This window comes from Panthera uncia, chromosome D4 (assembly GCF_023721935.1).
Source record: "Panthera uncia isolate 11264 chromosome D4, Puncia_PCG_1.0, whole genome shotgun sequence".
NCBI classification, from domain to species: Eukaryota; Metazoa; Chordata; class Mammalia; order Carnivora; family Felidae; genus Panthera; species Panthera uncia.
Window position 1 is genome coordinate 61,486,405 of NC_064807.1, and position 16,340 is coordinate 61,502,744.

The 16,340-nt window shown below is 39.6% G+C and overlaps 1 protein-coding gene across 1 annotated transcript in view; it reads left to right on the forward strand.

The window, feature by feature from the left end:
• Window positions 1-5,783, forward strand: part of PLPPR1 (phospholipid phosphatase related 1) — a 75,236-nt gene extending 69,453 nt beyond the window's left edge. Inside the window, exon 7 of the mRNA XM_049635389.1 lies at window positions 4,651-5,783. Coding sequence (XP_049491346.1) covers window positions 4,651-4,683 — 33 coding nt within the window. The 3' untranslated portion in view covers window positions 4,684-5,783. The remainder of the gene's footprint in view (window positions 1-4,650) is intronic.
• The last annotated feature ends 10,557 nt before the right edge of the window (window positions 5,784-16,340 follow it).

Genomic DNA, 16,340 nt, shown 5'->3' on the forward strand with positions numbered 1-16,340 from the left:
ACTCTGTCTGTCTCTCTCTCTCTCTCTCTCTCTCTCTCTCCTTCAAAAATAAATAAACGTTAAAAAAAAATTTAATAGGAATATGAAGATAGCGATGTTCACCGAACTTGCCTGAGGCCACGTAGCTAGCAAGCAGGAGGGCTGAGATGAGTGGTTCTCTAAGCAGAGAAGGAGATAACCAATAACAAAACAGGGTTCTACTGTCAGGCCAGGCTGAGTCCCACTAAAATGTTTTCCTGTAATAATCTATTCATCTTGAAATCGTGTTTATGTTTACATCCTTACAAAACCATTTTCATAGATAGTACAAGGGAAAAGCAAATCACTTCCCACTGGAATTATCAATATAGTATAAAATAATATTTTCCCTTATTAAAGATTATTAACTATCCGGTATCTGAGATGAACTCTCCTATTTTTTTTCACATTTAGTGAAGTCTTTCTAATTTTACTAACAAGAAAAACAAAACACTAAAGCTATTTCCATCTTGGAAAAACTAGGGCTCTCCATTAAACCCAGAGCCGAGTATTTTGTTTGTTTTTCCCCCAACCTGTATTAAGGTGAACGTTTTGACTTGATTTAATAAGAAGTAACATACTAAGGGGCACCTGAGTGGCTCAGTCAGTTGAGCGTCGACTTCGGCTCAGGTCATGATCTCACAGCTTGTGGGTTCGAGCCCCGCATCAGGCTCTGTGCTGACTGCTTGCTCAGAGCCTAGAGCCTGCTTCAGATTCTGTGTCTCCTTCTCTCTCTGCCCCTCCCCCGCTCACGCTTTGTCTCACTCTGTTTCTCAAAAATAAATAAATGTAAAAAAAAAAAAAAAAGTAACATACTAAAAAATCTATTGCTGGTTTATTTATATACAGCCTATCGATGCAGGTTGAGTGTGATAAAGGAGCTAAATCATGATCCCTTGTAATGAAATGGTGAGATAGACTTTCTCTGGTCTTCCCTATCTAATTATGTTTCTGTACCTGATAAGATCAGAGTGGTTTCCTCTACTTTTGAGGTGAAGCAACTGAAGACAAAGGTGAGTTTTAAAAGCAAACAAATACCTACTGAGTTCCACAAACATGGGAGTCTCTGTGTTCTTTTAAATGCTCTCTACTTTGCCTTGAACGTCCCAGTTTAAGGACATCAACTTTGGACCCCATCCTTCTGCCAAACACCACTCAAGCACTACCCTCTGTTGGAAGCCTTCTCCAGACTTCTCTCTCTCTTCTCCCTCAGGACCATTGATAGTGACCACAGAGGTCATAGAGACATCTAGGTCGTATTTGGGGGATTCCACTTACATTGAAATATGAAGTGCCAAATAGAATTTCAAAATCTGCTCTTCCACAAGATAGAATGAAAGATTATCTTTAAAATATATATTATGATTCACTACGAGCAGGAGTTGAACTTCCTTCAATCTGCCCATGTATCTTTGTTTCCATGTGTATCGTTCCATCTGGATACAACGAGGCCATTTCTGAATAACAGGCTTGGGCCTAAGGGACCTCATGGGCCCTTGTGTGATTGTCCTGCAAAATTAATGCCAATAATGCCCCTTCATATCTGCCTCTGCCAAGAGCTTGGAGACCTTGAGGATCTGAACCCTATGAACCATATCTTATTTACCCTCCATATTTCCTGGCATTCACGAGGCATGAAATGAATGTTTGACAGGGGCAGAGGCAAGCCAGAAACAAAACCTGAACTAGAGACTTTAGACAAAAGCAAGAACCAAAAATCAGACAATAGTCACTATCTGAACCCCCACACAAGACAGAAATTAATAAGAAAACAGTGAACAGGACTTCTGCAGGCTAGTCAAAGAGAAGCTACAGGACGCTGGTTAGAAAGTTGACTTCTCAAGTGATGCCTTCCACACCAACTATAGAAGACTCAAGTAACAAAGCATCCACCTTTATTTAAAATGTTTTCATGTGGGCAGTTAGGATGATTATACCCTTTACCTGTTGGGTCAAGAAAAGAAAATTAGCATTTATTGCAAGCCATCACATTCAGTCCTCACAATAATCCCCTACAATTGTTATAATTAATTCCATTTTGTAGGTAAGTTAAGTAAAACACAAAGATTTTAAGAAACATGCCCAAGGTCACCCAGTTAAAATTAAAACAGACCCATCTAATTCCAAAGGCCCCGCCTGCTGTACTATACCATAGGGCCTGGCATTTCATTCAAGAGAAATTCCATTCTGAAGTCTGCAATTTAGCATTAAATGGAAACATGTGGTAAGGGATACTGTATTTGAACTGAGCTACAGTTCTTCCAAAAGAAATCTGCCCTGTGGTTTCTCCTGTGGGCAAGGACTCCCTAGTCAACTCCAACAGCTGTGGTTGCTATTAGAAGCTGACTCCTTTGTAATATCTGGGATAGAACCATCTTCCCAGGGAGAAGATCTTTTGGAATCTGAGAGAAAATAGGAACTTCTCTTCAGAGCATGCATTCATACGTGCGAAATCTATCCCACTGTTCAAAAGACCTCAAGGAGTTGGGGCGCCTAGGTGTCTCAGTCAGCTGAGTGTCCAACTTCGACTCAGGTCAGGATCTCACAGTTTGTGAGTTCGAGCCCTGCGTCGGGCTCTGTGCTGACAACTCAGAGCCTGGAGCCTGTTTCAGATTCTGTGTCTCCCTCTCTTTCTGCCCCTTCCCCGCTCATGCTCTGTCTCTGTCTCTCAAAAGTGAATAAATGTTTAAAAAAAAAAAAAAGACCTCAAGGAGAAGACTGTCTGGCTGGAGAAGGGACCTGGGGTTCCTCCTTTCCTTCCTCTTGAGACACCTTTCCCTTTTACTACATGGAGTTACAGTGCTTTTTATTCCTTTCCGAAAATCAACTCAAATTTGAATATTTGTCTTCCGTGATTCCTTTAGCATAGTTGATTAAGACAGGGTTCATTTTCTAAAATCTTTCCCAAGTACTAAATAAAAACCAAAAAGTAAGTAATTATAGAATCCAAACAAAACAAAAATGGTCAGGTTTCCAAAGCATAATTTTGTGGTCCTGTAGAGTTCTTGTAATCTCATAGACACCCTGTTCTAGGATCCCACAGAGTTATTGTGACCCTAAGGAGACCAGCTTGGAGCTGTGCTCTGCTTCTCCACGCCCTTGGTGTTGAGCAACTGTGCACTTGTCAAACACAGTTTATATTAACAAAAGGAAGTTAGAAGTGAAACAATTGTATGACCTCACTCTGGGTGTGGTGTAAAGTCTCTCAATGTCTCCAGATTTGGGAAGAAGGGGAGACCTTTTTTTCTTTAGCAGAAAAAGAATCTAATGGGTGCTGAGACCCAGGTGCCTAGAACCTTACCCCAGGAGGTTCTAATCCAACAATCATGAGGTAAAAGAGTATTTATAGTTCAGAAAATATTCCCAGAGGAATTCTAAGGGCCCCCCCCCCCTTGATTTGAAACTAGTGATATTGTAGACCTCATATCATAAATAGAAGGCAAGACTTGGAAAGTTAAAGAAGTCTGCCCAAAGCCACCCATTTAGTTATCCTAGCCTATTGAATTACTTTACCTTTTATTGCTTACTCTGAAATGGAATCTTATAAACATGTAAATTAACAAAGCATTGACCCAACATTTTTTTTTTTCAAAAAGGAAGCATATTATAAAAGTGAAGACATAAAGGAAAAGTCATTTTTCACATTATGGCAAGAAATGCATCAAGCTCTAGTTTTCACAAACATGACAGATAAAAAGTACATTGAAAAACAAAATACTTAGTTTCTAAAATTTGTAGTCGAGCTCTCAAGAATATATGAATCTCTAGTATTTTAAACATAAACGAATCAAGAACCAATAATAATCAGATCTAAAGCCACAGTTTCCTAAGTCATTTCCCAACCCCATGGACTGGGGGGTTTAAGTTCAAACAAAAGAGGAAATGTTGGGACCTGTATATAGAAGTTATGTAAACAAGAAGTAGGGGTTATATAAACAAGCCATAAATGCTCAAATTGATAGAATTACGAGGAAAAGGGGACAAAGCTGCAATCATAGTATGGATTGTAACACATTTCTCTCTAATTAATAAGCAAATAAAATATAGTGAAAATATAGACGATTAGTAAGATCTAATGTGCATTACATACAATCCTCAAAACATATGAAACATTATGAAAATAAATCACCTAAAAGTCTCAAGAAATTGTAAAGGACCAATATCACACAGGTTACATTCTTTAGGAAAAAAATATCTATACCTAAAACAACCCTGTACATTTGAAATATTAAACTCATTTCTTTATAGCTCATGACTCAAAGAATAAATCATACAGAAAATTTTCAAAAATCAGAACCGTTTGATATTAAAACACCACATTAAAAATGTGGAATGCAGCTGAAGTTACTTTGAGATCCTTAAATGTTTCTATTAAAATATGATTAAGTATGATACAAGACAACTTTATAGAGACCAAGTTTAGGTGCAGAAATTATTTTATTTTTGGTTGAAAAATCAGGGAAGATTTAATAGAAACAGTGATAATTTGTGAGGCCCTGGAAAAGCATTTCAGGGAGAGGGAACAGCCTGTATGAAGTCAGGAGACAAGAGAGCAAGGGCACAGCCAGGGAAGAGTGAGTGTGCACGAGTCAATCAGCCCGACTCTGAGATTACACCTGCTTGTCTTTACAGAATCACTCTGCCTCCATGACCGAAGTCACCTGAGACAGCTGATGTGTCACAAGCTGTTTTTTTTATCACCCTTCAATTCGATACTTCAAGACACACAGTTACTTGATGTCAAACTGTGAAGACAAGTATTATGTTTATCTAGTTAGAAGCTAATGTTTTGTACATTTTTTTGTATGAGGAAGTGATGTAGCTTGCCCTGATTTTTTTTGTCAGCTTTAATATATTTATGCCAGAATTTTACACCAACAAAATTTTCTTCTTGTTCCAGTGCGCATTGAAGAACCACATTGATTCAATGATTGATGTTGTTTTGTGATATTTGTACACAGACCTTCTTTTCTCAGTTTTATAGGCACAGAAATAAAATTAATGTAACAATTCACCTTACCCCTTTATTACTGCACTTGCTGCCTCCTCCAGAGCTTTTAAATTTTAATGAAAATTAACTTTTGAGTTGCAGGGAGGGCAATGTTGGTTAATGGTAAATCTCAAAATCAATTTGGCAGAAAGAAACATTCCTTTCACAAAGAACTTTGTGTTCTTGTCACTTAACCTGTTTTGTATTCTAAGTTAAAGTACTATATTAGTGAAGTCACTTACTTACATAAAAAAGTGGCAGAGACTCCTGGATTTGAGGGGTATTGGGGTTATATGTTCTCTCCTAGATAAAGTCTTCTCCCATCTAAAAAAAAAACTCAAGATCTTTCTGGAATCATGTCCTTGCACTGGGAGGTAACACTGTAGACCTCTTTCCAAAAAGCAACCAGTACCAGTCTCCCCTGTCAACTCAACAGTTTTGTATATCATATTGTATGGACTTTCTATGAAAATGAATATTTTACAGTTTGCACAGTATTATTTTACAGAAAGGGTATCGGAGCATCTACAACCTAGAGCCACAGAGCAACAGCTTGGCTTTGTGGCTTTTAATTGTTCTAGAATTTTAACTGCATCTCATTTTTCTAGCATGGTAATAACTAACGTGTAACTCCTTTCAGAGAAGGAACTCCCTTGTCTGGACCTATCAGAATGTTTTCTTGACACTTTCATGTTGGCTCTTCTTAGCTTTTTTTTTTGTACTTTTTTTTTTTTTTTTTTCTAAAGAGAAGAAAAAAAAGTTATCACAAAATGTACTCCGGCTCCTGTCGTTTGTTTTAAGCTTCATCCCCTGGGTATTTGAAGGGCCACAATGAAGTGAACCCAACACATGTTTACACTTCTTAGTTCCATGCCTGCTGAGATCAGTGCCAGCAGAGGCATGACTGGTAGGTCTTTTCGTGGGGGAGTATGTGAGCAAGTGTGAGTGGAGGTGGGTGGGACTGGGGATGTGGAGGCAACATTTTAAAATTCTTGCAATTATTAGGACACTTGGAAACACAACCTGGATGTGAAAACCTTGGTTTTCAGCCTGCCCATGTTGAGTTGCGAATAAAAAGTTAGTCGTTCTTAAAAACGAAAGTGACCTCTGCTAAAACCTGGCCTGATCTCTCGCTTCATTCTGGCCTGAGGTTATTTTCATTTCCATGCTCATGCTCTCACACGCACCTGAGTTCTGTCTGGCTGAAGTTGCGTAGGCAGGCGAGGAGGGAAAGAACACTGGAAGCTTTGTTCATCCTGGATGCCATACCATGTGCTTTCACACACGTAATGTGGTTCTTCTCCAAACAGCCCAGCGAAGCCGTGACTCTCCCGAGGTAGTGTTGTGCATGTCAGCACCGGTGTGAGCACCCAGGTCCTCCTGACTCCCCTAAATCGAGATGCCTCTGAACCAAGTCTGCGTCTTTTCAAAGGTTTCTCAATGTGATGTACCTGCTTAGGTGGTTCAGGGGATGATGTAGGTAAGAAAAGCGCATCGTAGAGGAAGATGCATTCTGCTTCTCAGAAGGAACAATGTGCGAGCTCTGAGCTCTCCACTTTGTATAAGCTACCCAAGCGTCACGTTGCCCGATTTCTGAGTGACTCATTTTCTAAACGTATTTGAGGATTTTGTTTTCATAACAGCAATGAGGGTTTGATTTTATTTCCTTGTTCGTGGTAAGACATTCTGAAAAGCATTGGCAGGCTATATGGATTTTACATTACCCGTTTCTCGTCGAAATGAGGCCATTTAAATGTGTGACTACCAGACGGTATTTCCAAGAACAGAAGTCCAGTCGACAAGGTGAGTGTTATCCTTCTACTTTGCTTTCCGTTTCCATCTGGAAGGATCTCTCAGAAGTATTACAAGCGCTCTGGCCACAGACACCAATTGCCTGGCCTTGGGCTTCGGGGGTGTCGGTACATGACTGAGCCACACTCCAGAGGACACCACACTGCAACACTTGGAAATAAGGGACATCTCTGGGCTCGCATCTGTGGGACCGCTGAGCCAGTCTGATTCCTTCCGTGACGCCATGGCAACCTTAGGGTTGCCCCAATTAGCCCCAAGTCACTTCACAGGCCTCACGTTGATCTTTCAAGCCTGCCATTTGAGATTCATTTCTTAGGGCTAAGGACCTTTCCCCCTCGACCTTCTACGAAAGACAAAGCCCTCTGTCTAAATAGGACGAGTGGTCGCGATAGCCTCCGAACGAATTCCATAATGAGCTTTTCCTCTTTTTAAGGAAAGCCCACAGAAGCCTGAGAAGCCTGACTCCCTGTGAGAGGGAAGAGGGAAGGAACAAAAGAAAGGCTAAGGAAGTATGTTGACCTGAGCAACTTCACAGAGCGAATAACTAAATTTGCCAAATGGATGGATTCCAGACTTCCTCCCAGTTTGGCTAAGGAGACAAATGACTTATTTGGAAATAAAGAGAATTTGAATGGAGCCTGAATGGTACTACCACTAGTTGAAAGATAAATATATTTAGATACAGGACTGATAAGGATAAGGGAGCTGCACTCAGCACGCATGAACGTCTAGGTGCCTCTCTTGGCAAATTCTGAAGATCTCTCTCTTAAACTGTGCTAGAAGGGCTGTATGTTGAGCTTCTGAATCAGAGAATGCAAACAGGCATGATCCCACACTCAGAAGAGGGAGTGGGTACCAGTGGGATGATTTAAAGAGCAGAAGAGCCAGGAGTAGTCTTTTTGTTTCAAAAAATTGGCTCGATTTCCCTACTTTATGCAACTACACTCTCAAGGGTGCTAAATATCTTGGAGGCAAACACATGAAATACCAGATTGCCCCAGTTCGTCTTAAGGAATAGGGTTGCATTAAAGCTGTTGTACTATTCCCACCATGCTGAATTGAAGATGTGTGCTAGCACTAGTCTGTCATGTACTGTCATTCCTGGTACTACTACAGGAATTTTGTAGTGAGTTCCAGGCGTCTTGTTTGCATCCTAGTTCTTGATCCAGATGTCCCAGGATGGGTTGATATGTTCATGGATAGCCCAAGATCAACTGACCCATTGATACTCTACCCTCCAGCTCATTGACCCTTGTGGAGCCCAGTTAACTGCACACACATTTCTAAAATTAGAAATTACTCTGCCTGGGAAAGCAGCGTTTATACCACGCAAGGCTGGTGCCTGTGTCCTCAGCCTGTCTTGTTCATTTTGGTATCCTATGTGTCAGCATCTATAAAAGGTTACAATCTATGGACTTCCCATGAAACCAAGTAAACCTATGAGCAGAGTGAAGAATAGGGTGAGTATGAAGCTCTTTTCCTTAAAGATAGTGTCTAAAAAAAACAAAAGTCCTTACTTTACCCTATTAACTTTATATATATATATATATATTTATTTTAAATTTCATTTAAATCCACGTTAGTTCACATATAGTACAATAATGGTTTCGGGAGTAGAACCCAGTGATTCATCACTTACATACAACACCCGTGCTCATCCCAACAAGTGCCCTCCTTGATGCCCATGATCCATCTAGCCCATCTCCCTACCCCCATCAACCCTTAGTGTGTTTTCTGTATTTAAGTGTCTCTTATGGTTTGTCTCCCTCTCTGTTTTTATCTTCTTTCTCCTTCCTTTCCCCTATGTTCATCTGTTTTGCTTCTTAAATTGCACATATGAGTGAAATCATATGACATTATCTTTCTCTGACTTATTTCACTTTGCATAACACTCCAGTTCTATCCACATCGTTGCAAATGGCAAGATTTCATTCTTTTTGATTGCCAAGTAGTGTTCCAGTGTGTGTGTGCACGTGCACGTGTGTGCGCGTGTGTGTGTGTGTGTGTGTGTATTCTTTATCCATGCCTTACTAACTTTAAAGGAACTTCCATTTACCAATTTATCTCAAATATTTTGGAACAGAGAACAACTCTTCTCTTGGGATAACAATGTTTAATGTTGTTATATAAAGTCATTTCTGTCTTGAATCATCCTGTGAAGCACTTTTTCCTCCATTTCAAGGGATGTCCCACAGTATTTCAGAATTGAGTAAACCCAGGCTCACTCAAGTCACATAGACTCATCGTGCATAACTTTGTACAAAACATTTACATCCCCTTCTTGTGCTCCCTCTTTGTAGCCAACAGAGTTTCTGCCTTTGTAGGGACCACACAGTTAGCTACTCCCTCATTTGGCATTTCTTCTGTTCTTCGGCAGCCACAGGGGTAAGTGTAAAACACAGGCAGGTGGACCTCCATTCCAGCTGCCTATTGTCTGGGTAGACTCTGTCTAGTTCGGGGTCTAGGGCTAATTAACTGAATAGTCACCAGTGGTGAATTAACTCACCCTTAGAGGGATTTTCAGTTGTTTGACCGCCTTAAAAATAGATACTTACAGATTCGGTAAAAGGAATCATACCAAGATCCATTGTGTATGTATTAATCTACCACTGCCTGCTGAAATCACTGATTTTGGTGAACTTATACCAGCTTTATCACCATGACTTTCACCTCACTGGCATGAAGTTGGAGTCTAACTTTTCAAAAACATCCTTATTAAATGATAAAGCAAGATAGACCTGCTGTGTGTCTCTATAGGATTCTTAAGAATGTATCCCTTCATCAGACCTATTACTTCTTATTATTATAGCATCTTTATTCTAAGAACTTCAAAAGAAAAAAAAATATTTTGAGATGCAGTTCAAATGCCACAGCTCTGTGATGCTTTCCCTAGATACTGAGGATAGAATTATTACCACCACCACTTGCATTTCCAAACTTTTGTAGTAACACAAGCACGACTTGTGGGGAAGGGAGTGTCAAGGCAAGGAGGATATGGTCTCTAGTTCTAGGCAGGAATCTCAGGATAGAAGTCACAACATCGGGTCTGGACCGCAGCCCTGTTGGCCTGAAAACAGGCACTGAGTTCCTCAAAGATGGCCAATTCCTTTGCAACAGACTCTTATTGAGTGTAGCAGAATAAAAAATGTAACCCATTTCTCTGCATGTTTTCTAAAAGCAATCTAAACTTCCTAATGAGCCTCTCTGTCCCACTGAGTAGAGGGGAAAAAAATCCTATCTTTCCAATTAAGTATAATTCCCTCTCTTCCAGTTTAACCAGACTTTTTAGGGTAAAATCTATTCCTTTGGGAGACATTAACTCTTTCCTTCTCTTCATGTTGTTGTTGTGACAATCCTAAATCTCCCCCAAGGCAAGTAGATAAAAGCTGGGGGGGAAAGAGAATAAGGAGATGCAGAGAAAAGCATGTAAATACATTTTAAAATATTATCTCTATCAGGGCGCCTGGGTGGCTCGGTCGGTTGGGCGGCCGACTTCGGCTCAGGTCATGATCTCACAGTCCGTGAGTTCGAGCCCCGCGTCGGGCTCTGTGCTAACAGCTCAGAGCCTGGAGCCTGTTTCAGATTCTGTGTCTCCCTCTCTCTGACCCTCCCCCGTTCATGCTCTGTCTCTCTATGTCTCAAAAATAAATAAACGTTAAAAAAAATTAAAAATAAATAAATAATAAATAAATAAATAAAATATTATCTCTATCATTCTGTTCATAAACTAAAAAACAACTCTGGTGTCCAGAATTTGACATCTCCTACCCATATCCCATCTTGTAATTAGGATGTCTAGGAAACCATTTTATTGCTTAAAATGTTGCTTGGTGAGCATGAAATCACAAGCCAAAAGTTGAATAGTGTATACAGATATTTCAATAAGACATGAGAAAAGCCTACTACATAGACCTAGTCCTATGGCCAAGGTGATTTTTCTATAGCTGACTGAACTCTATTTTTTTCCAGCAGTGGGTTTTCTTCTTGGTCCCAGTTTTTCTCATTCAGGACAATGCGGGACAACATTCACTGAACCTTTCTCACTGAGGCCAGTATACACCTCTGCTTGCTCTGCTCTTTCTTGCTAACTGTGTAGTAATATCAAAGTATTTTAGGCCCTGTGTCTCTGGACCAGAAGAAAGTCAGTTTTTTTACTATTATATGTTAGGCTAATCAAACTTAAAAAGTATAAGGACCCTACCCTGACCTCCATTAGAGTGGAAGCTATAATATAACAGGTAAGAGAGGATGGAATTATTTCATCCCTAGCTACAGCAACTTGGGTAGCTACTGTTGTCAGATGAGTGAAATAATAGTTACATGAGTTTTGGAGGAAGACTGTAAATGCATCTCTATTGTAAATTCATCTATATTTGAGTGCGCTGAGGGAAGTTAACCTCTCCAAGGTTTAGTTTACTCATCTATAAAATGGAAATGATCTAGTGACTACCTATGCTGTGATAGTTAACTTTATGTGCCAACTTGACTGAACCGCAGGGTGCCCAGACATTTGGTCAAATGTTATTCTGGATATGTCTGTGAGGGAGTTTTTGGATGACATTAGCATTTGAATCAGCAGACTAAAGAGATTGCCCTCCATAGTGTGGGTGCCCCTCTTCAAATCAACTGAAAGCTGCAAAGAACAAAAAGGCTAACCTTCCCTCAAGTAAGAGGGAACCTCTCCTGCCTGACTCTTTGAGCTCAGACGTTGGTCTTTTCTTGCCTTCGGACTCCTATTGAAACATCAGCTCTTCATGGATCTCAAGCCTGTTAGCTTTCCGACTAGAACATACACTATTGTTGGCTTTTGTGTTTCTCAGGCCTTTCAGACTCAGATTAGAATTATGCCATCAGCTCTCCTGGGTTTCCAGTTTGCTGCTTGCACATCTTGGCACTTCTCAGCCTCCATGGTTGCATGAGCCAATTCTTTGTAATAAATGTCTTTATATATATTATGTTTGTTCTGTTTCCCTGGAGAACCCTAATAGAGATTTTGGTCTTGAGAATGTTCTAAAGAAAGAGAACTTAAGGATGAGTTTTCTGCATTGGTTTGGGGGTTTCTGGGATTGGATGTGTATTCTGATTGAAGATTCTAATGACTCTATTTCAAGTACTAAAGAGAACACTGCTAGTCAATGGCATGATCTGGCAATAGGGATATGCAAATGTTACTATTGAATACTCCTAATCAACCACTAATAAGCAAGGGACTGAGTGGCATTATATATGATACTTTTGAACATTTTTGGCAAATTAATAAATATAATGATATTGATTACTTGTTCCTCATGTCATTGAACAAAGTAAGGGCAGAATGTTGAATTCAGGGATTTAAAATCCCAGTTTATATGCCCCATAAGTGATCTGAAATGTTCTCTGTGCTCTCTGAAGAAAATCCTCATCTCCTATAGCCATAGGGCTGAGACTGCTAAAAATCAAACCCAGAATCTGATCTGGTAACTGGCTGAATCACAATGCAAGACAAACCCCCAGCTTCATGGGGTGTGTACTGTTAAAATGAGGGCATTAATGCGGAAAGTGTGCCGTAAAGATGTGAGGATTAAATTAAATAACTCATGAAAAGCTTTTCGCAGAGTTTCTAGCATACAGTAAACTTTCAACAAGTGGTTTTGTGTCTGTGTTTCTGCAAAGTGGGTGGCTTATTTTCAGCTCATCTCCAATCAGGAAGTGACTCTACTTCCTATAAGAGGTTTCTCTTCCTTCCACAACCCCATCAGCACAAACCAAATGTAATCCAATCACTTCTAGCAACAAAACAAGGTCCTCAGGTTATGCATATTATGTGAGTTTATGAAACACTAAGAGTCTAATAAATGTCTCCTGAAATTCCAGATGGTTATTAATTTTTAATCGCTCTTGCTCACTTTTCTTTTAAAAAGTTAGGGGTGCCCAGGTGGCTCAGTTGGTTAAGCACCCAACTTTGGCTCAGGTCATGATCTCACCTGTTCCAAGTTCAAGCCCCAGATCAGGCTGTGTGCTGACAGCTCAGAGCCTGGAGCCTGCTTCAGATTCTGTGTCTCGCTCTCTCTTTGTCCCTCCCCTGCTCACACTCTGTCTCTCAAAAATGAATAAATGCTAAAAAAAAAAAAAAAAAAAGCATTTTTTTAAAGTTAGGTTGTGCAGTTTGTCCTTCTACATTGCCTCGGGCCAGATCCAAAAGAGGGAGGGCTGCTGTGATGGGGGAAGTGTCCGTGATCATGAGAATCTTAAGTAGCAAAGATGAAAATCCCAATGTAAATGGCTTCAACAAGTAAGGAAATGTATTTAATCCAATAATAAGAAATCCAAAGGTTGGGCATCTATGAAAACAACATAATTAGAGCCTGAGTCCCATTTCTCTACAATTCATTTGGCTCAGACCTCATGTGTTGGTTTGTCCTCAGACTGGCCTCAATATATCCTCAGCACTAAGATAAAACAATATCCAAAGGGAAGAGTTGCACTTCTTTGCTTTATAAGAAAGACCCCCCCCCCAATTCCCAAAATGTTTTTTGCAGACCATCTTCATTCCCTTCAGAGTCTCTGACATCTCACTGGCGAGAACTATGCCACATGTCCATGTCTACACTGATGCCTGGGTGAAGAAAAAAAGACCACCGGGATTGGTCTACACCAATTAGCACTCACCTGTGGGGCTGGAGTAAGTCTAGAATCACTGACGCACAAGGATGCATTTGGGTACTATTAGAAAGGAGGAAGTTTAGTCTACCAAGAGCATATGCCACAGAGTTTTGAAACCAATGAAACTTTTTTGCCAGAAGCAACAGAAATCTGTGAAAAGCACATAAAAAGGATGAGAGAAAAATGCCTGGTCACAGTGTAACAATGAAACAGTAGAATAGCATGCCTTAGGGAAAAAGAAATCCAGAGATTGAGACACTGCCAGGTCCTGTATTACAAATTATGTGCATTCAAAGACCTACAAAACTTTGTTTTGAGGTATACCGTCTAACCACCCTAGAAAGGGAATACAATAGAGTGAAAGTACTGGGACTCCCAAATACACATAAATAGGAAGATAAGAAGTGTCCTACTCATTTCTTTAAACAAGAGGGACATCTGCAATCTGCCAAAGGGCACAAGGAAGGAGAGCACAGTTCAGAGACTCAAAATGCCTGGACAAGTCAATTCAAGAGTAATCTTTGTCCACAAGTTAAAGAAAATATTTGGAATGCATCAGAAACCAGAAAAGTACCTGCCCCCCCCCCAATTTTCATTTGTTATAAAAAATAATAGAGGAAATAGGAAACACAAGTGGGGCAAACTGTGCTGATTGGCAAGTCGATAGCCCTTGCTAACAATGGATTTCACTTGTTTAGCCATCTGCCAAATGGATGTGTCCTTCGATGATGCTGGACGTGTAAGGTTAAGTCTTGATTGTCTAAGTTGTTGTGGTGGTCTCATTTCTTCTGCTTGTGATTGTGTGATTGCTTTAGTCATGAACATGTGACCCAGTTTGGCCACTGAGACATGGGGAAACCTAAGGGAGATCTTTTGAGATACGAGGGCCTGTGGTCAACATCTGAGAACAATAGGGGGGTAGCCTTAGAGAGTAAGTTAGCCTGTTAGGGATGGCAGAGCAGAAAGATAGAAGGAATTTGGTTCTTACTGACACTGCTGAACTGGTGAATAACCAAAACTATCCTTTCTTTGGATTTCTTTTTTGAGACACAATAATTAGCCCAATATAGGCTAGTTTTAGTCTGATTTTTCCAAGCAAACAACAGGTGAAAACTAAATGGTGGAGCTGGGAGCTGAGATCTCAATAAAGCCTTGAAAGAAGACCATGAAGAAGATATGTTTCATTTTGCTGAAATCAGATCCCTAAAAAGCAATATCCAAGTAGTGCTGGGATCAGTGGGTTTCTTAATCCCAAAGGTTTTATACTGCTTTTTAAATACAATGACATTATTCTGCACAGAATGTGGGTGTGTTCGTGAAGGCTACTGGTAAAAGCAGGAATAAGAAAGGATATCTACTGATCTATCTATAAAATGACAATGGGATAATGGTGACTATAGTTACTAATACTGTATTGTTTACCCGCAGTTTGCTAAGAGAACAGATTTTAATGCTCTCACCACACACACACACACACATGAACTGATAACTATATGAGGTGATGGATGTGCTAACTAACCTAATTGTGGTAGTCATTTCACAACATATATGTACATCAAATCCTCGAATTGCATGCCTTAAAATTTACACAATATTATTTCCAGATTATATCTCAATAAAACTGAGGGAAAAATGAGAACAGGCTTTAAGGAAACAAATGCAATTATAGAGTGGGAAAATTTTAAATAATGATTGTCAAAATAATACCTGAGAGTTGAGCTAAATACAACTTGGAAGCAACTGAAGCACAAACTAGTGAGTTGAACAATTAAACTGTGAAGCTCTCCAAGAATACAGGGAGCAGGCATGGGAGGCAGGGACTACAAAAAAGAAGCATGAGAGAAATTTAATATTCATAGAGAATATATCCAGAAACTCCAAAATTCTCTTAATTGGAGTTCCAGAAGGAGAGAGTAGAAAAGATGAAAAGGGTAAGTGATCAGAAAATCAATAGAAGAATCAAGGCACCTGGGTGGCTCAGTCAGTTAAGCATAGACTCTTGATATTGGCTCAGGTCATGATTTCATGGTCCATGAAATAGAGCCCCACACCGGGCTCTGTGCTGATAGCATGGAACCTGCCTGGGATTCTCTCTCTCCCTCTCTGTCTGCCCCTCCCCCACTTGCTCACACACACTCTCCCTCCCTCTCTCTCTCTCTCAAAATAAATAAATAAACATTAAAAAACCATTAAAAAAAGAAAATTAATAGAAGCAAATATCTAAAGCTGAAGGCAGCTATGTCTTGAGTTTGGAATGGCCCATACAGTACCAAGCAAAATAAGCAGAGTAATGACAAACCCACCCCTACTCATAACTTGAAGAAATTCCAGAACCCTAAGAACAAAGAGAAAATTATAAAAATCTTTCAGAGAAAAAAAAAATCCCACAAAGTAATAAGAATCAGACTTCTCATTGACAACAATGGATACAAAAATAAAAATACCAAAGTCTGTTACCATCAAATTCTATAGGTGTAAAAATTATCATTAAAAAGTAAGTAAAAATAGACACTTCTAAATTTCCTAAGATTCAGGTAAATAAGAGTATTTAAAAATAGTTACTTGAGTTTGCACTTTAAAAAATGGCCAAATAGAAGATAAAGCCAAGAACTGAAAAAACAGGTTATAAGAAACCACAAGGATGAAAAACACATTAAAGCATAGCTATTTATGTTAAATATGTATTTATTGTAAAACAAATCAGTAATCTGGAATTAATGGGGGTATCATGGAGAAAAAGATATAGCATATGCTAAAGTTCTTGCCTTTGGAGGATGAAAGGTAAATACATTGATTGTGTCTTTTATATTTTGAGTTTTTTATTATGAAACATTGCAAGCGCACATAAAATACTATAACAAACCTCACAATAGCCACA